The following is a 26635-nucleotide window of genomic DNA, read 5'->3' on the forward strand; positions in this document are numbered from 1 at the left end:
CAGAATATGAATACAGAGAGCTGCTATTAATGTGTATTTCATAGTATCCTGCATACTTGAGCTCTGTTGTGGTTTTACCGTGTAAATGCTACCACAGTATAAATGGTGAATAATATCTCAAACTATTCAAGATCTCTCAGAGGTTTAGATTGCAACAAATAACCGATATTGTGGGAATTACACAACTATTAACTGCAGTGATAGTGTGTTTCAGCCCACAAAACTTAGATCATTTGCAGTGTAGTAATAATAATAGAAGAAGATGTAAAATGCTCATTATTATGAGAAAAACTATTAGCATGGTGTGCCTTTACATGTTTGTGTGACTGCAGCTGCACAGCAGATACAACGTGGTCCCAGAGTCACTGGCACTGTGCAACTCTGCACACCCAGAGCAACAGAAAAAGAGATCTGAATCATGGCATCATGTGATCTTAAGGGCATACGTGGCCACTGCAAGGTCATCAGAGGCTAAAGAAAGGTGCAAAATCCAGCTGCCTCTGTGGCCATCATCAGCATCTCAAAGATAGCCACGAGGGCTGAAGCACCAGAGGAAACATCACTCCTGAGGGCCCCAGGCCCATCCTGCCCTGTTGGAGAAGTTCATTAAGATTCATTAACTGCCTCCATTACCATTAAGACAAGCAAAAGCGTAGCTTAGGGAGATGGGTGTTCATTGTTGTGGTGTTCCTGCCAGTGTATTCTTACACTGTTTCAGTCTTGTAAGGTAACATCCTCTGTCTCTCTCCCCCCTCTCCCTCCCATCTTTTTCTCTCTGCAGCCGGAGCAGCAGTGCTAGCAGTGCAACAAGCATCAGCCTCCCGAAACACCTTCCGCTGTCGCCCCAGATTCCTCCTCACCATTCCTCCGGCCCGGCTCTGCCCCTCTCCATCTCCAATCTTGCTACCTCGCACTTCTCTCTCAGATCGCAGACCCAGCACCAGCACCATCCGGCCATGTTCGCCACCCCACCCACGCTGCCACCTCCACCAGCGTTACCCACCAACAGCCTCGTGATACCAGGGCACCCTGCGGGTAGGTTCCCTTCTTCTGCCAGGGCTGATCTGCCGTGCATGCGCTGGAGGGTGTGGAGAGATGGGCTGGCTGGTGGGCAGGTACAACCCCGTGGCACAGAGCCCTCCGTGGGCAGCGAGCGCTGGGACTGGGGCAGTGCTTGGGAAACAGGTAGGACACCTGCACGTGCTTCACCAGATGAGGGATTGTAGGCACAGCGCTGTAGCTTCCTATAAGAAGTCTTCAGAACAAAAATTTAAAAAAAAAAAAGGTCCTTTTTAGGGTGTGAGTTGCGCAGTGTGGCATTCCAGTCATCAGGCGTTTTTTAGATTAACAAGGAACTGATGCAGAGTTTGCCATTCTCCCCTTCTCCTCTCTCCCCACTCTAATGAAAGCTGCTACTGTTGGAACTTATGTGAAAATACTGTTTCTAATTGTCCCAAACAGTTGTTGTAACTGAACACTTGAATCTGACTGAATCCCCTGCTCTGATCCTTCAACCAGCAGCACATCCTGCTGGCAGAGCAGGATCCTCTGCCTGCAGCAGCACCAGTGCTGTGTCCATGGCTCCATGGCCTTTCTGTCCGAGTCAGGGGCAGCTCAGCTGACAAGCTCTACTGTTCAACTCTCACAGTCTTTGCGTCCTTTTAAAAAGTTTCCTTTGTTCACCCTGGCCCCCATTATTTGTCACTTCTGCCCTGAACGCCCTGTTTATGGCTTATCCATTAGCCTACAGCTGTCCCTGGAAGAGACCCTGGCAGCTGGAGACTTCTCAGCAACTTTCACTTGCTGGGGCCTCCTTTTGATCTGGCATTTGACTCCACAACTAACTCAGCAGGGATTAAACAGGACAAGCATTTTGCAAAAAACGCACCCTGTGTTTCCTATAAAGTCAGTTAAAGGAATAAGGAAAGGGCAGATTTGCTGTGGAAAAATCTGATGGCCTTGCATCCCCTTTTTTTTTCTTCCAGTAGCTGAATAATGTCTCATTATTTATAACTGCTTCTTTAAGTGAAAGAAAAAACATGAACTGGTCCAAAGTGAGCTCTCAGAACCGTGATAGCCAAAAGTGCTGTGGGTTCCTAGCCAGAGGCAGGACCACATAGGCCAAAGCTGGCGGCTTTCACGGGCCCTGGCACCATCTAGAATTTCAACCACATGGCTGGGAAGATGTTGGCAGCGCTGTGGGAGACCTATTCATTGCTTCCCCTGTTTAAGGCAAAGGACTACTGTGATGGAGACTTTGAAAGCATTGCAAAAGGAAATAGCAAAGCGCTCACTAAAAGCATGATATTGCAGTCACTGAAAGCAAGTATGTTTTCACCATTAACTTCAGGAGGTGCAAGATCAAGTGACCTATTCACATTCAGCAGCTTGCCAGGAAACAGTAACAGTCTTGCTCCTACTAAAAGGATTTCTCCTGCGATTTAAGTAGGAGAAGCCTAAGTTAGTGGAGGGAAAGGTCTGGGCGTCTAACCCTGCAGACAGTGAAATGCCTCTTGTCTGCACTATATGAAATGCCTGCAAAGTGGCACATCATAAAATCAATACAGAGTGCTGCAGAGCCAGGAGCTTCTGTTGTCATTCACATAAAAGTTTCTTAAAAGCAAACAATATTTCTGAGCAGCCCTGAAGAGTGAGACAGGAATGCTTCTGGTGGCATTTCTTCTCTTTGAAACCTAAAGCTAATACAAGTAACACAGGAGCAACCCTTGCGTGGGTTTCTGCCCTCTGCTCAAGGGCACCAAGGCTGCTCTGATGTAGGATACACGGAGGAAACAGTGGTTTGTGTCTCTTCTCTTCAGAATGTGAGGGCACTGTGAGCAGGACTGACATTTTGGGGCCATGCCCGCCTCACATGCGCACACAGAGCTGGGGTGTCTGGGCATCCAGAGGGCTGCTCAGGCTCTCTGCTCCTGGTTGTGTTGTTACATGACTGGACCTGATGGATGAGGCATCACTGGCAGATACAAGAACTTAGTTCTGACCCTGATGTTGCTCGGAGCCCCGCACGGAGCCGGGTTATTCCTTGGCCATCCCGTCCTTCCTGTGAAGCAGCCACTCCTCCGAGTGCCACACCGCTTCTCCAGACATCTCCAGGCCTTTCCTTTTGCTGACAGAGGCCAAAGCTGTGGTACAGGGCTATGGGCTGGAGCCAGCTGCAAATCTATCAGTCTGACTTCAAGTCTCTTAAAGAAATTGGATATCAGAGCACTTAGAACTGCCAACTCACTTTTATCTCTCCCTCCAGAGAAGTGGATTATCTTGATGCTAAGAGAAGGATTCAGTTTCTTTAAGTCATGCCAGACTTAAATGCGTAAACACACGCACACATGAAATCATACTCATATTCTCTGAAGAGGTTAGGTTTTGGACCTAAGTGCTTTCAGCCTGTGGGGTTTTTTTCTTATTTGCTCAATCCAAGGAGAACCCATTATAGACTGTTTTGCTCCAGTGCCTTAGGCTCAGTATCACAAGTATATATACTTTCTGCTTTTGAATTATTATAATGATTGTAGCAGTACACAGTACCTACTCTTAGCAGTACATTTATTACTGAAAAGCAAATGACTTAGGCACCCAAAATTTGCTTTGAAATGTGACTTTCGATTGGATGTAGGCTTCTAAGTGGTAGTAGAGACCTTGAAGTTCCCCATCAGCGTGCCTGTTTTTAAAGATCTTAACCACATCACTTCAGAAAGTGATTGATTTAGACATTTCTAATGTTACTGTAGAAAATTGAACTTAAAGAAACCCCTGCAGAACATGAAATAAAACTTTAAAGTGCAGGTGTTCTTTTGCCCCTTTGTATTCAGAGCTGTAGTTTGAAAGGGGTGTTACACTGAAAGAAGTGGATTCATGTAAATTCAGAAGCAAGTAGGTCAGTCAGGACTGGGTGTTTGTCATCCACAGCTTTGGGCACAGGTTGCTCTTTGCTTAGAAAATATATAACGTTGAGTGCTGATCCCTGTTTGAAGTTCTTAGGCAAAGCCACAGATGGATTTAATTGATACCAGCAGACATTTTGGGCAAGTAGACAGTGGTCCTTATTGTCTTCAGTCACCTAATTTCTAAAGTGCTGGTATCTTCCACTGCCCTAAACCACATTCACATTCAGTGGAAGTTTTTATTCCAGAGGAAGATGCTGAGAAGAGGCCACATCATATGATGGAACATTTTGTTTCAGCAGTCATTGCAACCTTCATGACATCTTGAGCCAGTTCAATGTTTCTCCTCTTCCCACTGATTCCTCCTTTGTATTTTCTCACAGGAGAAAATCCTGGAGGCAATGACAAAAAATGAGAATTACAGCCTGTTAGAAATTGAGGAAAGGGCTGCTCGGTATTTAATGTCTCAAAAAACGCTTATTGCAAAGAAGGCCTCGATTTTGATGGATGTTTCTGGTCACTGTGTGCATGTCTTGGGGCTGAGGAGAGGGGGAGGATCTGTTGAGGAATGGCTGTCCGAGCAGGTAGTTTCCAACCGCCCAAATCCATGGTTACCTCACTTGTAGATCTTGTCAGAATTTTACCTCTTAAGCTTAGAGGGCCTAACACACACACATAACACACGTGTTGCCAGCGTGTGTGTTTGCCTGTGGGTCTCCCCTCCAGCAGAAGCAGGTCAGTATGGCTCATTTCAGAGCGAGCTCTTGGCCTCCAGGCGGGGCGAGGATCCCCGGCACCTCTCTGGTGCGGGAAGGCCCGGCCACCACGGTGTGGGACCAGAGCTCCGAGGTGTGATCACAGAGACCCCTTGGTGCCGGGGAGGAGGAGGAGTGTCCTGGGGCGGGGTGGGGCGGGGTGCGCGGGCGGGGCCGGGCGGAGGTCGTGCCCCGCGGTGTTTCCTGCCGTGCTGCCTCACGGCGTTCTCGTGTTTTCTGCTGTGCTGCCTCACGGTGTTCTCGTGTTTTGTTTTCTGCTGTGATGACTCATGGTGTTCTCTCTTGCCTTTAGATACCAGCCTGTTGATATCATTCAACCAACCAATCATGTATTGCCAGCCTCATTCGGGGATTCTGATTGGTACTTTGTCACAGGCATCTCTCTTACCTCCACCAATGAGTCCTCACGTAGAAAACCACCACAGCATGACCTGCAGAAACAGGGAATGCCAGGTGAATATTGACTCTTTCTCCTCCGTCTTTGTGGTACTCACAGGCCCACGGGCCTCTGTGTCTTTTTTTTTTTCTCTCTCTCTCTCCTCTAGATCACGAACTGCTCAGGCAAGAGCTGAACAACCGGTTTTTGGTTCAGAGTTCGGACCGGGCCGCTGCCTCACTTGGCCCGGTGCCGCTGCTGAGAGCGGAGTTTCACCAGCACCAACACACGCATCAGCACCAACACACCCACCAGCACACATTCACTCCTTTTCCATCCAGCTTGCCCCAGACGCCGCTCATGCCGCCCTCTGCACCTCCCATGGTGCGTACCCCAGCCCAAAATGTGAGGATAAGTAGAGCATCTCTGGTCAAAAAGCCTAACCCACTCTTGTCAAACAAAACCCAGCCCTCTTCATTTCAGCCAGGCGTGCTGTCCCCATCCTTCAGCACTCCTGAAGGGACCTCCTTTCCATCCACACCAAGCCTCTGGGTCCCCCATGCTGCTACCCATGAGCAGATACAGCACCCACGAGACAAGTCCGGAGTCCCTTTAGTTTCCTTTTCGTGTGTCGTGGTGTGTATTTCTATTCCCCCTTTCCCAGAGCCAGCTGCCATGACACACCAAAAGTCACCAACAAAGATGCCACAAGATGGGTGGCTTCCAGTCCCAGACACGTTCCCCACAACTGCTCAGTGCAGGCAGACTGTGCTGGCTCACCCAGAGCTCTCACCACAGTGCAGCATCTCGTCCGATACGAGTTTTGTCCCTCTTCCTCCTGATTCCTAATCTGTATCGATTTTGGCATTTTATTACTTAATTGCATCAACAACCACTAATTTGTGTGTGGCTGGTTCTAGTGGGAGAGATCCTCCTGACGGTGTAATAAGTATTTTGTCACTGAATTTGCTTGTAACACAACAGGACTTTGCTGCAGCTGTTACAAAATTGTTAGAGATGTGCTACAAATGGATTTTGTCAGTACTTTAAAATGCACTCTCTCCCCATTTCTGGCAATTACTTTGTGAGATTGAAAGCACAAGATTTAGCTTTTCCCCCCCTCTGTTTCACACTGTGTCCAAAATGAAGAAATAACCCTGTTCTGTTAAGGCTGGCAAATGCCAGGAGCAACAGCCAAAGCAGCATTTGGGAAGAACTACCAAGGACTCAAGGAGCATAATGTTTCTCACTTTCCCACTGCTGACTGCCCGATGACATTCTTGGATTGTAATCTGCTTAGCAGTGAGACAATTAAAAGCAATATCATCCACCCAAAATCCAGCCCCAGGTGTTTGCTCAATGTACTCATGTGTAAACACCTTCCCTCTTTTCTCAGGCTGTGTAAAACAATCCTGAATCTTTTCTCAGAAGTCTCCTGTGTTATTTAAGAAACTCTGATACCCGAGCCTGGTGAACAGCTCCCTCCCTCCAACCCGTGCCCGTTGATGTCAGCCTTCAGACCAAAAACAACTTGCAAGGCTATTTTGTTATATTTCACTCACATCTTCTTATATTCCACTAGATCAGGGCTGCTAATCCCAACACCAGAGAGGAGTGTTGAAATTTACAGCTGCATGTGTTTGGTAATTTATGGTATTTACACTGGAGGGGACATGGCTCCAGTAATAACTGTAATTAATGAAATTACAAATCTACTCTCCTGCACATAGAGGAGTGTGAAACAGCAGCTGACTTGCCAAATAAGCAGCTTTTCATGGGGTCCTACAGCTCCCTTCCCTGCTTCTTCCCACTCCCTCCTCCCCAGCAGAATGTACATGCTGTTCAGAAATGCAATGTGTTTGTGCTTTGGTTTTGCTTCTGAGATGGTACAAGACAAATGGGGCACAGACTACACACATGGAGGTGGTAAAACCCCATGCTGGAATGGGAAAGGTTAGCAATCACCTTTTCTCTGGGGCACTCTCCCTTTTGCAGGGGAAGGGGAATATATCGAGATTTGTGCATCTAAAGCAATTAAGCCCTTTCCCAAACAATTTTGGTTCTTACAGGAAACCCAGAAAAAGAGGAATTGGTAATGGCTGCCCCACAGTAGATGTTGGTGTCTAATCGAAAATGTGTCCGCACCTGCTAGTCTGTGACCTAGTTCAGTGATCCAGGGGCAGATCCCAGATCTAGACTGAACTTCCCCACATTTTGCTGTGCTGCTGTCAGGACTGCTCTCTTCCCAGTGAAGGAAGCTCTCCATGCAGTGCCTGAGACAGGGTTCTGCAGTGAGCCTTGGCAGCACCCAGCGAGACCCAGGGGCTCCTCTGTTAGCTTTGGGAAGTCAGTGAGCTCCCCGATGAGCGAGTGTGGAATAACCAGTCAGTTCTGCTCTGTTCAATGCTGTGCACACGGGCCATGATTATTTGTCTGTGTTGAAATGCTGATGTGTCTGCTACTGCCAAAACCAAACTCACCTCTTTTCTGTTTTTTTCTCTTTTCTTTCCAGTTTGACAAGTACGCTCCCAAATTAGACAACCCCTACTTTCGACATTCCAACGTGAGTGCCCACCTTTCCAGTTGGTTTCTTTGTTAGTGGTTCTGCTTGCTCTTCTTTTGCTTGTTTTCAGTTGATGAGTCGTGTTTTGGTTCATTCATTCCTAAAGCTCTTTTTTCCGTCTTGATTTTTATCTTTTTAAGGTACGAAATTTCCTTTGGGCTTTTTTAATTTTTTTTTAAAATCTCTTGTCCTGCTGCATTTTTGCTGCTGTGGCTCTGTATGGCTGTGCCTGGGATGGCAGGGAATGCGCAGGAATTGCTCAATCAGTGGTCATTGCAGTATCTTTGCAGCTGGTGCTTCTCCCAGTGCAGCAGCCCGGAGTGCATGGCTCTTTCACAAGGTTTTGCTCAGGTCACAGGAGTAAGTCAGACTGGTGGTTTCTTCCTGGTGCTCCCCACTGCTCCAAAGCACAAAAACTACATGTTTTGGGACTTGTAAAACTGCTGTATGTGCTCAGGAGAGGCCCTAAGCAAAATTTAACCCAGCCTACAAACACAACTACAAGGTGGTGTGCATGTTGCCTGTGGTTAGAGTGCAGTGCAGCATCTTGTGGTTCTTTTTTGCTTTGAAAATTAAAGCAAGTCACATTTCAAAACAGGATTGATGTGTTTGCAACTGCAGAAAATGCAAAGTTACGAAAAGGGAACATTAAACCCCAAATTATGCTCTGTGCTTCCTGCAATAGTCCACAATTTTAAAGGCACACTCATTCAGCACTATCTAGAAAATTCATCAGATGAGTGCATTTTTCAAGTTTTGGCTTTGCTCTTAAAAATTTTGAAAGCAAATTCAGCGTGTATTTTCACTGTGGCACTTGCTCAGCACAGTACTATTTTTGTATGTGCCAGGCTTGGCACCTACCTCCATTATTGTTCAAGTCATCCTGTGACATAAGCATCTCTTTTTCTTTGTAGTTCTTTCCAACCTATCCTCCAGCAATGCCTGGAATGCCACCCATGCTTCCACATTCAGGTCCCTTTGGGTCCACTCAGGAGCATTTCAAACCGGAAGGTACAAACTTCTTCTTCTGAAGGCTTTGTTCTTTTGCTGGGAGAGAAACTGTGTTCAGAGTGGTGTCTCTGGTGATTTTGTAGCACTGATTTAACCCGCAGAAATGCAGCCCAGGTTGGAAGCGATCACCCCACAGAACTGGGAGCATCCTCTGCACAAAGCAGCCACACTTAGCAGAAATTTTTCTCTTGGCACTACAGATCCTTCCTTGGAAAAGGATATAGTGGTTCACTTGGGAGGTCAGCTGAAACTGGAGGAGAAGCACACAGTCAGTGCTTTATTTGATTGAAACATTTACAGCTCGTAATAGACCGATGAGTCCCAAAATCATTTTATAAATCTAATGGTCTGAGATTGCAAAGATAAACTGTGTTATTATTCCCAGAAAAAAAGCAATGAGAATTTGACTGCATAAGTGTGGAACAATAGGGAGAGACTGCTCTAAATGGGTAGAGCAATTTGAAGGAGCTGCATTTTTATTCCCAGCTCCCCACACTGTCTGACCTTGGCAAGTCGCTTAAAACCTTCTGTTCCTCAGCTTCCTCATCTATAAAGGTTATCTTGCAGTGGGTTTTATAAGGGTTGATTAATGCCTGCAGCTTCTTTGAGATAATGTGTTTGAAAGGTGCATTGCAGCTGTAACATGTCATTACAACTAGCACTGATTGGCATTGGAAATGTTGCCATGATAACCCCCATTTTGGGTGAATTCTGTGGTGTTGCACTGCTTTTTTTCTCCCTCCCAGACATGGTTCTTTTTATTAACTATTTATAAAATGTGCGAACTGTTAAATCTCTCCAAACAAGGAAAAAACGGGCCTTTATCTGCACAGTATTTGTTTGAAAATGAAGCAGTTACTTCCTTGTCAGGTGACATGTTTAGCTTCCTCACATGCTGTGATTTTAGAGATTTCTTATCTTGGACTGCATTTCCATAGAGCTCTGCTGCCTGTGTTAGAAAGGCTTGAAGGACCAGCACAGTAGCCAGGCCATTCCTGTTTGCATTTGGAAGGTGTTTTCCATAACCATGCCAGGCAGATCTGTGGGATGTGCTTCCCTCAAGCAGTCTCCCTGATGTCAGTGCAAGTCAGTAATTAACAACTGCTGCAATAAGGCTTCTTACAACCTCCCCCCTCACTTAAATGTTTTTAGTGGAAGCTGGAGCATTTCCTCAGTGCCACCGAATGGAGTTCTGTGTGTGTGGCTGCAGGCCTAGAAAAGGATCGGTTCATCAAAGCAGAGGGAGGAAGAGGGACAGAACACATCCATCCTTGATGGAGTTTGTCTGCCAGTGTAATTCTTGCAAGGGATGCCAGGGGAATCCCTACAGACCCCGAGTTGTCAGGGTGTGAACTCGATCTTCCAAGAAAAGGAAGTTGCACAAATAAGGTGGAAGTGCCAAATTCTGCTGGCAGGCTGCTAGGGCTGTGTTTTGCCATAAGGCTGCTTCCTCTTGATGAGGAGCTGCTGGTACACACCGATGGCAGGGTCTTCTGCTCTCCATCTTCATTACTAGAGCGCTCAGATTCCACCTCACTGTAAATACCATTAGGCCAAGGAGAAGCAGTTAACATAGCAAGAAGGGAAAAGTGAGCACAGACCCTTTACATTTTTAAGCAGTTCCTAGTGCTGTGTTATAACTAGCTTTGCATTCATTTTAATGATAGATACATCCAACAGGATTGCTAGCTTGAGTTTAAGCAGTGCAAGGTCACACTCTGGTGCCGTGGTTAATCACTGACATCACTTGATCTCTGGACTGTGCTGTATTGCATACAATCTAACATCTGAAAAAGACAGGGATAGCTTAAAAAAGTGGATCTGCCACTTTGGCACATTATTTTACAGTTTCCCTAGAGGAGACAGAGCTCAACTGCTAGGCAGAGCCACTCCAGTTATTGTTACTGCATCCTTTTTCCATGCTTTCTGCCTCCAAGCTGTTTGACTAAGCCTTCCTGATCACTGCAGACCTGATGACTTGGTTTTGGCACGCTGGAGTCCTGCACTTCTCGCTTTCCAAAGCAGAGGTCTGTGGTTTTGTTTTTCCCCTTCCCGTGTCCGTGCCTACAGCTGTGCAGTCCACTGCAACATAAATCCAGGCTGACGGGTGGAACTTCTCAGTGAGCTTCCCAAAGCCATTTCTCACGAGCTAAGAACTTGAAAAGGTCAGAAGTATTCCATTTACTTTGCTGGAGGAAGCAATTCACATCTTTCTCCGGGGGACAAAGGGACAGGATGACACCATGCGCGTTAACATGTTGTGATCTTAAAGCTCTTGCCTGTATGATAGCTGTAACTTATTTGCCACCTTATATATACCTCAGCTGTCAGAGAGGCCCTGAGAGCTCAGCTCTTGCCTGGGGAGTGCATTGACTTACCTACACACACACACGAGAATTCTGTTCTTAATGAGTCCTGGAAGTTACCAGCCTTAGACAAATGAAAACCTATCTTCCCTCCCACGCCCATGATATACTCATTGCCTTGCACTGTTTTGAAATCTACTATAATTTGACCTAAAATGTGAGCAAAGTAATCTCCTGGGGGATGAGGTTTAACCCTCCACACTCAGCTGTGCGCAGGCACCAGGTGCAGGAGCTCTGGGAGTGGGAGATGGATGAATGCCAGGGGGAGAAGATAAATGAGTTCTTGGGGATCATCTAGGGCAGGGCAACAGGTGGGATCCGGAGGAGGAGGAACAGGGATTCATTCAATGAGGTGTTTAATTCTCACTGGAAAATGATGGGGGTAAACAATGCAAAAGCTATAAAAGAACCCACAAGCAACTTCTAAGGTTTCTCATTTTGCCGTTGTCCAAGCAAATAGATGGGCTGTTGCTGGTTTAGGCATTGTGTTACCTGGCCCCAGTCAAAGAGGGGCCGTGGTCCAGTGGTGGAATATTCATGGGACTAGGATGTGCTCGAGTGTTCTATTCCTGACGTGCTGTACTGGCTGCTGCTGACACATGGAGGGAGGCAGGCAGGCCACCTCTCTTGTCCTCTCTCCTACCTCCTGCCTGTTTTGTCTAAAGATTAAGCTTCTGGGGCAGGGACTGTCTCTTCCCATGCACTTGCACACTGCATAGCACAACGGGGTGTGATTTCAGTGGGGCTTAGGGGTGCTACTGGAATACTGTTGCTGCTGCTGAATAATATCAGATGACATGGTGGTTAAATGCTGTTGGCTGTCAGTAAGAGATAACATTTAGCACTAATGTAGCAACATGCGTGCTCAGAGCACAGTGCAAACATGGCCTAATTAATGCTGTTAACATCAGATAGAGATGTTAAATGTACTGCTGGTGTGATACAGTATTATTCACGCTCTATTCTTGTCTTTCAGACTTCAAACCCTATTGATGTAGCAGGTAGACCAGGCACAGTCCACCATACGCTGCTGCAGAAGACTCCAGGGGTAGGCAACAATATATAACCTTCATTTCAGCTTATCTGGCTTTACAGTAAACATAGGGATTGCTCATAAGAAAAGGGAGAGCAAGCTGGTGACCAAATTGGCCTCCAGACTCGGAACATGCAGTCAGGACAGAAGTTTCTTTTTCTGGTGAGACAGTAGCCTCCACCAGTCATAAATTCAAAGGGATGTATTGGCTTCTTTAAACAAAGTCACAGGGAAATGGGGCAGGAAACCCCTTCAATATCTTTTCCCCTAAGCACTGCTCGGAGAGTAGTTTTATGTGCTCCATTTCAGAACGATTACAAGGTTCAGAAAAGCACTGGCACTGTTCAGTTGCTGGCATGAAGCTGCTTTGTTTATCATAAAATTCTGCTGAGTTTGGTTCAAGGAATGAAAGAGAAGTTTTAAGCCTTCTTTAAGCCTTTTAGGTTTCCCATGTCACAGGGGACTTCTGTGGAACATTGCTTTCTAAATGCTTTTACTTGTTCAGAGGAAGGAAGTTCCCCACCTTTCTGTACACTGGCTAGTTTTAGAAAGACTGATTGTTTTATTTCTGCTTTTTCCATAGGTGTCAGACCCTTATAGGCCTCCAGTAAGAGTAAGTAAGGTTTGTGGGGGATTTTATATACATATTTATACACAGATGCTTTGAGTATTGTGCATGTGCTTTTGAAATTTAACATGTCCAGTAGAAAATTTCACGCTAATCCTTCACTTAAAGCAAAATGTCATCGTTAGCTCTTCGCTGCTTCTGATTAATAACGTTTAGGTTGAATCCCAGCCTTATTTTGCATCTATTTATGTGCATTAATAGTTCACAGTATGAAATAAGGGTCACAGAAATAAATGACTGTGCCATGGGCAGACATTCACCAGTGAGCAGATTCATGGTGGCTTAGGTCAATGTGCCTCTGATGTTCCACATAAACACCCTACAGTGAGTACCACAGCTCAGCAGAAAACAGTGACTTGTTCAGCTGTGGCACTGCTCATCCTGGTGATTGTTTGTCTGAACCCTTTTCCTCCCCAAAAGCAAGTAGCCATAATAACCACGCATGACTTAGCCTGCAGTGCAGCAGGGATGAATGAACAGGGCTCTTTTCAGAAGCAGAACTGTGAACTATTAGTTGCTTTCTCTTAAGCATGGCATACTGTTCTTTGCTGCCATTCATTTCAGTTCATGATGTGGGGAGTGCAAGTAGGAAAGAACAAGGCAGGGATCTCAGATGTCCATGAGATGAGGAAGATAGCCCACATTCTTCCTGTTTCCTTCTTAATTTAAACATCATCTGCTGCAGTACAGAAGAAGATGTTGATCACCCATTGTGCCGTTTCAGTAATCAGCCTTTCTCATTGCTTAGCTGCCTGGTTGACAGTGAGGGAAATGAAATGTTCTGTCTGATGTAGATTGCTAACGTATAAATTAATCTAAATTCTTGTGCTTTCCATTGCAGAAACCCGGGAAGTGGTGTGCGGTTCACGTACAGATCGCCTGGCAGATCTACCATCACCAGCAAAAGATGAAGGTAATTCAGACAGTCTCTGGAACAAAGCCAAGTCTTTTAGCTTACAGATTGTATTTAGTGAGTAATGGGCAGGAAACAGTTACTGTGGTGATTCTCAAGCTTGCCTGTATTGATTAACTAATACTTACACTCTTTTAACATTTATTGTAGCAACCATAAAGTTTATATAAGGGCAAAGGAGCTGAGTTGAAGGGTGGCAGAATGAGCAGTAGATACTGAGTGCATGGCCAGAAAGAGACAAAGAAAGTGAGGGGGAGAGTAATATTTCCCCAAGTCCATCTTCTTTACAAAGCACACACGTTTAATGTCATTTCCCTTCTGTACCAGTACCTCCCGTGGAGGAGGTAATGAAATGGCTGATACAGTGAAGAACACATTAACAAAGCACAGAGCAGGGGAGGAGATTGATGGCTCCAGTGTTAGGGGTTGTGGGGCTTCCTGCACTGCTGTGATGTTGAGCAGAGGGAGGGGGTTAAAATTCAAGAGGTCACAGGACACAGGTACTCTGGTGTGCTGTTACAGGCTCTTGTGGCAGGAGGAGTAGCTGATAAGGGAGTTTGTGTAGGTTTTATTTTTTCATAGCCCCTGCTGTAGTTTTTTTGTTCCATTAATGAAGACTATTCAGTGCTTAAGTAGGTACACTGTCAGCAGTGCCTCTGCAAGTGGGGTATGTCCATGTATTTTTATAAGCAAATATATAATCTTTTGGGCTATTGAGAGACTTGTGTGACTTAGGTGTGGTCCTGGCCATGCTCACTTCTACAGGGTAAGGATAAAAATAGCCTCTGGAGGAGCCTCATGGCTTGCTTTGTCCTTTACCCCTTGCCTGCATACTGAGCTGTACTAGCTGCAGGAAGGGCACAGTGTGGGCACGTCTCTCTCTTTCAAACTGGAGAAGCAAAACAGACGAGTCCATCACCCAGCTCTCCAGACTCGTGTCGGCAGCTTTCTGCCCGCAGAGTAATTTTTGTCAGGCTGAGAGCACCGACTGATCCCGGGGTGCAGAACACTTGGTGTATCATGTTCTGTGCTCCAGTGTGTGCTGGGGGGCTGGGATCACTTCAGACCTTATCCATGTGGATGGGGCTGGCAGCCGAGAGGCTGCGGAGCGAAATGGCCCCACAGATGCTGTGGGAGCACGGCTGTGTGACCCCAGACACGGCTGTCACTCTCACTAACTCTCCCTGGCAGGGCCAAGGAGGAATGAGCCTTTACTCCCTCTCTTTTTCTCCCATAAAAAAGGAAGTGTGTAACGAGATTGTTTTTATATCGTTTGACAGCAAATGCAGCTGGATCCCCACAAGCTAGAGATAGGTGGTAAACTTGACCTGTTCAGCAGACCTCCCGCCCCTGGAGTGTTTCCAGGCTTCCATTACCCACAAGATCTTGCCAGGCCTCTGTTTTCTACCACAGGTAAGGGAATATCATTACTCGTTGAAAAAAAATACCCAAGAAACAGTCAGTATATGTCACGTGTGTCCCTACAGCTACACATGCCTCAAAAATAGGAGCAGGCAAGGTTGGTTCAGAGGGGTGTGGACACTCTGGCCACCGCTGTGACCAGAGCTCTGCCACCACCTCCAGTGCAGGATCCTCTGCACGTCACTGAGCTGCAGCACTTGGCTTACATTCCTGTCTGTGCAGCTGGTTCTTGTGTGCCTGATTAATAGGCTATGGAGTGATTTTTAAAAGCGATTTTGACAAAACACTTGAAAATGTTTCCATTGCACAGGATTGGAAGTGGCCCCAGTCTCTTTCTTGCTTTTATATTTGCCATGTTCTTCTCAGCTCCTCCACTCACCAAGTTTCTGTTTGTTTTCTGAAAACAAGGGTTTTTTTGTAAAAGGAAAACTTCAATAACAGCATTGAAAATATCACAGAAGGTGTATTTGTGAAGTGTTTGGTTTTTAAATAGAAAATTCCCCTATGTGTTACAAAGTCCAGCAAACTCTAGGGCTTAAAATGGTATATATTGAATTTAAAAAAAAAAAACCAAAAAAAAACCAAAAAAACCCCCAGAGAATTTAATACAGTTCACATTGATCAATTGGAGAAGTAATTACAGTTATGCAGTTACCAAAGGGCAGTAAGCTCCACTGTGCTGTTCTCTCTGGCTCTGACCATGGGAGGCTGCAACTCTGACATTCTGGTTTAGGAGGTCACTGTGGATTCACATGGATATCTGTCTACCAGATGCCAAGTGTTGGCTTCATTCTGTTCTCAGGCTTAACTATCTCCCTCAACTTCTTTATTTTTTTTTCTGTGCTTGAGATGCTAAAGTCTGTGTTCTGAATGAGCTGTATCAGTTGATGAGATGTAACTTAGCTCTTTATGTATGTAATTAATTGGCGAATAATGACATTTTCTTCCCTAGTGCTACTCTGGTTTTATGATGCAGTATTGCACAATCACCCTGAGTGCAGACATGGTCATATGCAGCTTTAGTTCAAGCTGTTGAGATGAATGAGGTTAGAATTCTGTCCCAAACATGACAGAAGAACAACAGAGGAGGATCAAACTGAAATTTCTGTGAGAACTGAGTTTCAAATACAGATGTCAGATAGCTCTCAGGAGCTCCACCAGTGCTTCAGTCTGTCTTTCTGCTCTGTCTGTGGATGGAAATTCTTAAGCATCAAATGCACATTTCTAGGAGATATAATCAGTGCTGGTGCCAGCTCTACATCTTAGGGTGCTACCCTGTATTTTGGTCTCTATAAAGGTACTTGGATAGTACAGGGCCAGGATATTTATTGCACCTACTTGGAAGCATAAGCACAGCTTATTTACAAACTCCTGGCTGTTTTCCTGTGGCAGGTGCATCCTTATCACTGTCCTCAGTCTGTCCTGTGTTGTCATTACAAGGACCTTATTTCATGCCTGGTTTTGCTACTGAAGGCTGTTCTGGGCAGAGTTTTACCCCGACAGGCAGAAAAGCACCGGTCCAGTTGGTATCTGGAATTTTTTCTCTAAAAAGATGCAAGCTTTTCATTCACAAAAGCAAGAGGGGAAATAGCATGGAAGAGAAACATTAGAGAAAACAAATTAATAGAAAACTTTCACTAGAGATAAACAACCTTAGAGCAACTTGTCCGTGAGTGTATTAATCACAAGAGCCATCACACGGTAAATCTGGGTAAAGAGCGCTATCAACATGAGCAAACACTGCAGCTGTAATAGAGAGATGAATAAATCTTTTACTCTGCAATATCCGAGGCATTCTCTTCACCTTATCGAGCACGTGTGCAGTTGGTGTGAATCATTGGTTCTGCTGCATTGCCTGGTTACTGTGGGAGACATAAGTTATCTTAGGGCCACCTGTCTCCAGGACGGATGTTGGGCTGCCTGGCAGACGCTACATTTAATAACTGCCTGACAGCCTGCAGTGCTGCTCCCGGCTTCCTCCAGAGGATTTTTTATTATCAGCCCATGTAGTTGAGTTTGTAAGCCGTCTCCTTTGAAGAAATCTCTCATCCATTATACACCTTCTGAAATCTTAAAAGATTAGAAAGATGACAGTCTCCATCCGTCTTGAAGCACTGGAGCAGTCAGAATGTTTATAGATAGGTACTAGATAGGCCTCGTTGCTGGGATCTCTCTTAAGTTTCCTCAACTCATTTTCTGGCTGCTTAGGTTTGAGGTGCCCAAGCTGGTGAGGGACACAGAGCTCTGTCTCCTTCTCCAGTTTCATAGCCTGCTCATATTCTGGACATGTGGCTGCTCGTGTTTGCTGGATTTTACCTGGTATTCTTCCCAGTATTAAGGGAAGTTAACTTTTTACCAACAAAGTATATGAGACAAGCACTATAAAGCTTTATGTAGACATTGGTCTATTTTGCACGTGACTTAACATGTCCTCTGGAAAACGCTGCTTCTGCCACTATGTGGAATTACTAGTTTCTAACAAAATGAGACAGTTAGTGCACAGGTATGGCAGGTCTTGATTTCTGCGAGGGAGGCAGAAGTTGTGTTTGCATCCAGGCAGCATCTGAAGGTTTGCTCAGCAGTGGTGTTCCTTTCCCACGAGGAAGCACAGCACCATGGCAATGAGCACTGTCTGGGAAAGGGAAAAAAATACCACAGGGGGAGCCTGTGGATGCAGAGACAGATGTGAGAGCGTGGATGGAGCTCCCATGGGAGAGGCGTGATTGATGTTCCCTGCGTGCCTGTCATTAACTGGTGTTTCATATAGACTCTAATCAGTCACTTCCAAGCATCTTCTGTCTGGGTCCATAACCTGAGCTGACCCTTTTTAATGTAAACACAGAGTAGTGACTGAAAATGTCAGACAAAGAGATTTGCTTCCTTCTTACTACAGGTGAGCAACAGCACTCAGTGCAAGGTCTCCTCCTGCCTCCTAGTGCCCACAGGCTCCTCCATAGGGCTCTTGGAGAAATCCTGCCTGTTTGCTTGCTCAGCTGGTGTTTGGGGTCTTCCCCTGCCTTTGCTGTGTTTAAATCTGGCCATTGCATCCAGTTCCTGAATGTCAGGGCCTCTGAGTGCACGAGGAGTTTTGCTCCTGAACTAAAAAGGGACCTTGTTCTCACAGGTGCGACACATCCAGCCACCACCCCTTTTGGTCCTTCCCCTCACCACAGCAGTTTCCTGCCTACAAACCACTTGGCAGGTAAGTGTAAGTAAACCCTGCCTTCACCTCTATATCTCTGACCCATTCCTGGCTCTCCAGTGTGGTCCTGCACTGTAGCACTGCGGGAGGGAAGGGCTTAGACTGCCTCAGGATCCAGAGGCTGGCCAGCTCCTCACCCCTGCCAGCTCCCAGCACGTCCCCCCACTGTCCCCCAGAGGAGAGGGGCAGGATTGGCAGACCTTCTCCTGCAAGAGAAGAGGGCATTGCAGAGCAGTCACCTCTGTCACTGCTGGGGCACTGCACAGCAGCCAAAATGGGAGCTGCAGAGCCCTTCTCTGCTGCTGGATGTGCCCAAGGAAATGGGGGAAATTTATGCAAAGGTACCTCAGACAAGCTGCAGCCTCAACTGGGCTCCTCCCCTACCATTTCCCACCGATGAAAGTTCTTGGCTATGCTCTTTAAAAGAGTTCAGGGAACAGTTCCTGGCAAATAGCTGTTCTGCACATTTTGCCAGCCTTTCAGTTTCCTAATTGGCAGTAAGTAGAGCCTGATTTTCTCAAATTTCCTCATTTTAGAAGCTCGCAAGCAGCTCATTGCCAATTAAAGTTCAAGCTCTGTTGATTAATGTTTTAGTAACACTCATCCAATCAGTAAATGTGGTGTGCCACATGACCTAGTAGACTCTTTTTCTGTTGCAAATACCCAGATTTACATCAATTCCTGAACATTCTGTCAAAATTAACTATCTCTACCGAGTCACTCAACTACTTAATATCAAAGAGGAAGGGCAAGAACATCTATTTTAAAATAAGTAAATAAGCAAATAGCTGTTTGCTCAAAGATCCAAGCTATTTGTGCCATTTGCCTTGATATTTTAAATATCATGATACCTGCGAGGAAGTGGAGAGCAACACATCTCCTCTAACATGGCAAATTAAAGACCTTAAAGGGGCAATCAGAGAACCAGTGGGCAGAAGGAGGAGTTGTTCAGAGAGCAGTAGGAAAGAAAACAAGTACACTGGTAAGATTTAACCCATAGCTGTCTCTGGAGAAACCCGAGTCGGGTTATATACTCTCAGAGAGGAACCTCTTCTGGTGATGGGCACATTTACTGGGGGGGAAAAAAGAAGGCAGGACTGTTTATAAAGTGCCAATAGCCAAATAGTCAGATACTTGGCTAGGAAAGGCAAGATAAATCTTCTGCCTCGAAGGATACAAACCTCCCATTCCTTTGTTGTAGTAGATTCTAAGACTGTGCTGTTATTCCCACCACCACTGGGATGAAGGAAGCTGTTATGGGAGAGGATTTTGGCACAAACAGGGCAAAGTTAGTTGGCATAAGGATGGATGTCATTAGCAATTAGCTTAGAACTGTCTCTATGCAATATTACAAAAAGAGTAGGGAATTGTTTGTAGAAACAAGACAATGCATCCCCTCAAGTGCTGGCCGAGGAGCCTGCTGAGATTCTTCTTTCGAGGCAATTGCAATGCTTCTGCTGTTAGTACTGATAAGAAAGGAGAGTTATAGCTCAGCAGCAGCCACCCTAATTTCAGCTATTAGACCTTAATTTCTAGCTCGCTTCTGACTGGCATACAAAAGTTTATTACAGCACCTGTTTGCAGAGTGAGCACTGAATCCCTTCTCCATTTTAACATGATGGGAATTTTCTGTGCAAAGAACCTTGCAATGAGAAGGATCAGCTTAAAGTCTGGCCTAATCCTACTTGGATTCAGACCGTTAAGAAGGGGAGGGGTGCGTTTCATTCTCCAACATTCTTGGCTAAATGCCTGCTAAATCCCTGTTTGCCTTTCCAGATCCATTTAGCAGGTCAAGCACCTTCAGCGGCCTTGGGAACTTAGGCAGCAATGCCTTTGGAGGATTAGGCAGTCATGCTCTGAGTAAGTACTGGCTGGGTTACTGCAGACAAACATCCCTTCCAGAAAAGCCACATGCTAATATTTACAGCAGCTGGTGGTAGTTTTTAAAGAAGTTTAATTCCTAACCTCCATTCTCCTATCTGAAAACACTGCACCTAAGATTTCCAGGTCTCTGCGGTGGGAGCTTTTCTGCATGTCACAGAGATCAGTAGCTGTGCTCTGTCTCCTCTCTGCTGAAGGCTGGTACCTTGTGTGCTTGCAGAGGTGCTGGAGCTGCAAGACCCTGAGCTCTGGGACCCTGTGGGCACCTAAAGTCACACCCTTCAGCAGCGAAGACGCATAGTGGAACAGCTACTGATACTCATTCAGCACACAGACCTCCTCTGTAACCACTGTCTGAAGTTTGAATTGCCTGTATAAAATAATTTTACTTCAAAAACATGTTACCTGTAGGCAAAACATGCTTGAGAGCCACACATAAGAGAGTATGCTTATGCATCTCATGGTGCAACAGGAATCAGCTGAAGATGGATGGAGGAAAATCAAGTGACTGTTCTGAAAAGCCTTACAGCCAAGTTCTATGTTTATACACACGCATACATACCACCAAATAGTCTGGTTTCGTTAACAAAAACGTCCCTGAATCCTCAGCTGCAGGCAGCTGATTGCTTGTAACTACCCAGAAATTAAAGTTTCTGCCAGTGAGAGGAGCTGAGGAAAAATACTGCTTTTGTGCTGGAACCCTTGCCTGGGGTGGGGGGAGAAGAGAAGCTGGGCATTGTCAGTTGTCTCTGAGTTACTGAGATGTATGGTTAGAGCTTCCTCCACCAACAGCCTTAAAAGAGCTGGTGGATCTTACACCCACTGTTGGCATTATCTGTGTCCACTTGCCAGAAGCTCCCCCTCGCCATTAAAAAGTCTTGAAAGGACAGTTCTGGTTGTGATTAGTATTGTGAAAAATGTCTTTGTAATCCCTGGCTTTGAATTGTTTTTAACTCTTCCTCCCCCTGCCGCTGTTCCAGCTCACAACAACATTTTTACCCACAAAGATGGCCCAAACCTGCAGAATTTCAACAATCCCCACGAGCCATGGAACAGACTCCACCGGACCCCGCCGTCCTTCCCAACACCTCCCCAGTGGCCCAAGCCCACGGATTCGGAGCGAAGCTCCTCGGTGACAAACCATGACAGGGACAGGGAGCGGGAGCCTGAGAAGAGGGATCTCTCTCTGAGCAAGGACGACAGAGACAAAGAGAGGTGAGCAGCCTGGGCTTCTGAGCACTTCCTTCTGGGACTGTTTTTCCTCTATGTTTTTTCTAATTTTTCTCAAGTGTTGCTTGTCCTTAAAAGCAGCTGATAGGCCTTTGCCTCAGATAAGCACAAGCGACACACAAAGGAAAAAAAAACCTCTTTGCCTTTTAGGATTTTTCCTCTGTGGAAATAAGCCAGTCCCTGCCAGTAGGTTAATAAAAAGCACCAGGCTGAGGAATTGAGTGTGTTGCTGTGTTTTCAGGGGATACTTGGCTGTTTTCAATGCAGCTGCTTTAGGATTGCTGTGTATTCTGAAATCATGAAGGGTAGCATTGTGATGGGTCCTTTGGAGACAGTCATAGTTCTCATTAATGTACAGATATGCTGATGAATTCAAATGTTAGCTGGACATTAACGAGGTAAAAATGCAAATGCCTGTATCTGGAGCAGTGTGCATGAATCCATTAGCAAAACTGATCTTAAAAATTGCATTGTAGGCAAACCCTTATTAACAATGACAGGACTGTATCACCTGGGCTATAGTTACTTCATTAGCTTCCAGTTATATGATTTTAAAGCTGTGAAGCCCTTTATATTTCAGAGCCCAGTTGTCTCCAACAGGCTACTTCTTTGTAGGCAATAACAGCCTGCAAGTCTTAGATGTGTGTGCTTGACTGGTGTTAGGGGGTTCATAGCTTGCCTGGAGTGCTTTTAATGAGATCTTCAGGCAGTACTTGTGAACAAGATTACATGGAAGCAATAGGCTGAAAATCATCTTGCTTCAAATGTTAAATTCTCTGGCACTCCTTGCACGGATAGGAAGCTCCCTTCTTGGCTCTAGTGGAATTCATTTGCAAACCAAGGTTACTTTACTCTCAAGAGTGCTCACCTAGGGGTTAACAGCTCTATTACATTTCTCTTAATTCAGCTTAAGCTGTCCCCAGCATCCCTGTTTGGTCATGGTTTTCATAGACCACATCCTTGACCAGCAATCACGACGTCCACAGAGGAAGAAATCTGGGTTAGCAAATGTAATCGTAAGAGATAAATACTTACACAGCTCCCCAAAACACCTCCAGCTTTCAGTACTCAGGTCTTACAGCTCTGGAAAGCAAACCCAGCTTAAAACGTAGGTGTCAGTGAGCCTCTCAGCTGCATAATGCAGTTCTCTCAATCACATCATCATATTTTGCATTTGAAGTGTGTCTCATTCAGAGCAAAGTGCTTTTAGAAGGTGAGCATTATTTATTCCCCTCTTAAAGAGGTGGGATTAACTGTGACTAATTGGCTTGCTCAGAGACAGAGGTGCAGTTGAAACGTAAACCCTGGTGCCTCTCTGAACTGAGGACGTTGTCATCAAACCCCTTGTTCATCATGGCAGGTCCTCTTGAAACAGAGGTCGATTACTCAGGTTCATGGATGTTTCTCCTGAAGCACCTGGTTTACCTGCAAGAACTGCCAACAGCAAAAACTCCTGCAGCTCCCAGGGAAAATAAGCCTCATCTTATGGGTGCTTCCAGTGGCCATGGCTGTCTTGGGAAGGACCTGCATACATCTCTGTAGGCTCCTGGTTTGTGTGCCTGGATCCATGTTTTAGGAAAGAAACCTGAGTTAAGAGTTCTACAGCTGAGAAGATCATTGTCTGGCAGCAAGATGTATACATGAACACACAGTAGGCATTTTTAAAGTTAAAGTAAGCTGACTAGAATTCTTTTTTCCCACCATTTCCCAGTGAGGTGGTCTTTCTCTTAGGGTGAATATAGTATTCTTTCAAACACATCCCCCGTCTAGTCCGAAATTTGTGGACATTTGACTTTTTTTTTCCTATGTAGTATGTAAAGGCAGGTAGTGCATGTCCTTTGGTGTAGCATCACAGCTATAGCTAAAGGAGAGTTTTCCAAATTATTTTCTAAGCAATCTTGGAAGTTTACAGCTGGACACAGCACTGTGCATGTCCCACGTTGCGGGTATGTTTGTTCACACAAAACCAAGGATGTACCTTCTCTCTCTTTTTGCAGAGACCTCATGGATAAAAACAGACATTCAAACAGATCCTCACCGGCATCAGCTCCAGTGACACATCAGATAAGCAATCTCATCCGCAGCAACAGCCAGACCTCCAGCGATGCCATCAGGCAGGTCAGCCTCGGGGAGAGGGAAAGGTCCAAGGAACCCGAGCGGGAGCACCCGGAGCGGCTGCGAGAGCCGCCCATAGCAGAACACAAGATCAAAGAGAGCCGTTCCCCGGTGAAGGAAACTCCAAGCCATGAAAAGAGACCCTCTGAGGACAACACAAAGCCAGTGATCCAGTCTGTATCCCCATACAGCAAACCTGCACTAAGTGAGAGCCTGAAGCTTACCAATCTAATGAGCAAGGACATGGAGAGAAAGACGGAGCTTCCCAGCGACCTCCAGAAGATTAAGAATGACATCAAAGTCAAAGAGGAGAGGAAGGAAGACAGTGACGTGCTGGTGGTAGGGTCTGAGCCTTCACAGCACTCCCGGTCAGTGGAGCATCCCCCACCACCTACTCTCCATGGATTATCATTGCCTCACTCAATGGCTGCCTCCATGCCCATCTCCATGGGCAGCGTGCACCAGATGAACAACATGAATGTCCTGGACCGCAGCAGGATGATGACGCCGCTTATAGGCATGAACCCTTTGTCAGGAAGAGAGAGGCTGCCACATCCTGGATTTTCCTGGGACCCGATGCGGGACCCGTTGCGAGATGCCTACCGGAGCTTAGACCTGCACCGTCGAATGGACTTCCAGCTCCGGACGGATCCTATCCATAGGTTTCCTACCACCTCTGGCTTTTATGACCACGAGCGATCCTACAGAGACAGGGAACCACACGACTACAACCACGAGAACCTTCTTGAAGCCCGCCGAGAGCAGGAGCGGTTGCGGCAAGTGGAGGAGCGGGAGCGCTTGCACTTACGGGAAGAACTTGAGCGTGCCAGAATGCACCACTTGCACTCGTCCCCCATCGAAAGCCACCTGGCACACGTGCCATCCTTCATGCCTCATTTAAGCGGGATGCATTACCCCAGACTGAGTCCATCCACTGCCATGCACAACGGGATTTTAAACAGGAACCCGCCGACCGCAGCGCTGAGCGCGCCACCGCCTCTCGTACCAGCCAGCAGCACCAGACCTGCCTCCCCACGCAGGACTACCCCACTCACAAACTCAGAGTCCAGGGACTACTCCCCCTCTAGGAACCCCAAAGAAGTAGAGGCACGATAGTCCCCGACATTGAATTTTAAACTCACCTGTACATAAAACAAAACAAGCAAGCAAGCAAACAAACAAACAAACAAACAAAAAAAACCCACAAACAGGGAAAAAAAATCAACAAAAAAAAACCCAACAAACCTTTTACAAAATGCACTGCTGTAAACTTTTTTTTTTTTAATGTAAAATTTGTAGAAGTTAAGCACATTTCCATAAATAACGGGGTTGGGGACTTTCCAACAAGAAGGTTGCTGAGAATGGGAATTTAATATATAGGTATTGATTTTTGGTTTTGTTTTTTGTTTCTGTGCTAAAAAAAAAAAATGAGTTGAGAATATCAAGTTTGTACATTTTTTCCCAAATGTGAGAAACATTTTTAATGGATTTGTATTTTTTTTAATTTTGTGCTCTTTATTCACTTAAAAAAAGAGAAGAAATTTTGCTTTTGTTTTTAGTTAAATTTGCATTTTAAAGGCCTCAGATCCTTAAGAAAAAAATACCCAGGGTTTCTTAAAAGTATTATTTATGGAAATACTGTAGTTTTACAGTCCACTGTGAGGTTCCCTTCTGAGGCCAATTGATCACTTACCTTGGTACTTTGGAACCGAAGTTACAGATATATATTAAAATATTAATAATAATAATAATGTACAAAACTGTTTGTTTTTTGCCTTATTATATTATGCAGAAATTTAAGAGGAATTTTTTTTGACTTCTTGTTTTAAACAAAAAAAGAAAAAAAAAGAAAACAAACTGTAAATACTCTGTTAATATAAATGTACACCAATATTAAATTCTTAACATAGGTAGAACTTTATAAAAATGGTTTCTAGAACCACTCTGGTTATTTCTTAACATGGTTACAACTCATACTCTTGTCACAGTCAGAAATTCACACTCAGAAAGCTAAGTACGGCATATATACTTCAACTATGCAAGAACTCGGAGGCAGGTCTTAGTGGATGTTGGGGGGAGGAAGGTTTTAAAAAAAATAAAAAAAAAAAAACAACCCAAAAACAACCAACTCGCAACTCTGGAGACAGAATGGCAATGGCATGTGAACAGGAAGAAGGATGCTTGTGTTTAACAAAAAAAAAAAAAAAAAAAAAAGAGAGACTGAATTTTTTTGTACAAACACAAGGGACAGTTCGTCAAGGAAAGAGAGAGACACACACGCTCCTGGAAGGGAATTTTGGTTTCCTACTTTTCAAGCTGGCAAAAGCAGATGGAACTGGCACAGTACCATGCGGCAGACCCTTTCCTTATTTTTTTTTCCTTTTTTTTTTCTCTTTTTTTGTGTTGTGGGCAGGATCGCTGGCAAGCAAGGACAATTTTCCGTGGACCCCTTGTGCTAATTGTGCAGTGTTCTTATTGGAATCTGTATACAAGACAAAGTAGAATTTTAGGAGTGCAAAAAAAAAAAAAAAGTCTAATGGTTGATTAAAAAAAAAGAAATTCTGATATATTATCTATAGTACATGAAGACCATAAGCAAATGTTTGTTTCAGTGTGGTTCTGCCTTGAACTGCTTTTTGGCATGATTTATTTTTTATTTCCAATTTTACTTTTCATCCATATGTAAATTTTGCCATGTTTTACTTGCTGTACCATCCCCCCTTCCCTTATTTTATTTTTCAGTGTCCATGTTTTATATATCCTGGGCTTTTTCTCTCTAGTTAATTCAGCCATCCGCTACTATTTTCTTGGCTCTGTAACTCTTGTTTCCCCCCCCTCCCCATCCTCCCCCCTGCACCCCCTGTAATTTTAAACATTCAGTTTCCTTGTAGATCAATGAAGATAAATACAACATTGATTTTGGATGAAAAAGGCAGTTGAGTGTTTGTGTGTCGTAGCCAGCGCTGTTGACTCGAGGCTAATGGTTTATTGACGGCTGGGAGGAGGCAGCTGGCAGGAGGGGCTGGTGCTGGGAGAAGGGGTTTGGTTCTGCTTGTGAATCTTTTTTCCCTGGTGCTGGGAGAGGGATTTTTGGTTCTGCTTGTGAATCTTTTTTCCCTGGTGCTGGGAGAGGGATTTTTGGTTCTGCTTGTGAATCTTTCCCGGCAGAAGGACCGTGGCCCATCGGATGCCCGGAGGCCGCCGCTGTGGCGATCAG

At 45.3% G+C, this 26635-nt stretch overlaps 1 protein-coding gene across 15 annotated transcripts in view; it reads left to right on the plus strand.

Moving 5' to 3' along the window:
• Positions 1–26314, plus strand: part of FBRSL1 (fibrosin like 1) — a 509379-nt gene extending 483065 nt beyond the window's left edge. For 8 of the 15 annotated variants that reach the window (XM_032705864.1, XM_032705869.1, XM_032705868.1 and 5 more), the window contains 11 exons: positions 782–1035; positions 5224–5459; positions 7567–7617; positions 11971–12042; positions 12611–12649; positions 13497–13568; positions 14849–14981; positions 18115–18192; positions 19969–20052; positions 21054–21288; positions 23301–26314. In XM_032705864.1, coding sequence (XP_032561755.1) covers positions 782–1035; positions 5224–5459; positions 7567–7617; positions 11971–12042; positions 12611–12649; positions 13497–13568; positions 14849–14981; positions 18115–18192; positions 19969–20052; positions 21054–21288; positions 23301–24534 — 2488 coding nt within the window. In that variant the 3' untranslated portion in view covers positions 24535–26314. Of the gene's footprint in view, positions 1–781; positions 1036–4970; positions 5132–5223; positions 5460–7566; positions 7618–11970; positions 12043–12610; positions 12650–13496; positions 13569–14848; positions 14982–18114; positions 18193–19968; positions 20053–21053; positions 21289–23300 lie in introns of all 15 variants that reach the window. The other 7 variants (XM_032705866.1, XM_032705879.1, XM_032705870.1 and 4 more) reach the window with 6 other exon arrangements.
• The last annotated feature ends 321 nt before the right edge of the window (positions 26315–26635 follow it).

The sequence above is a fragment of the Chiroxiphia lanceolata genome, chromosome 18 (assembly GCF_009829145.1).
Source record: "Chiroxiphia lanceolata isolate bChiLan1 chromosome 18, bChiLan1.pri, whole genome shotgun sequence".
NCBI classification, from domain to species: Eukaryota; Metazoa; Chordata; class Aves; order Passeriformes; family Pipridae; genus Chiroxiphia; species Chiroxiphia lanceolata.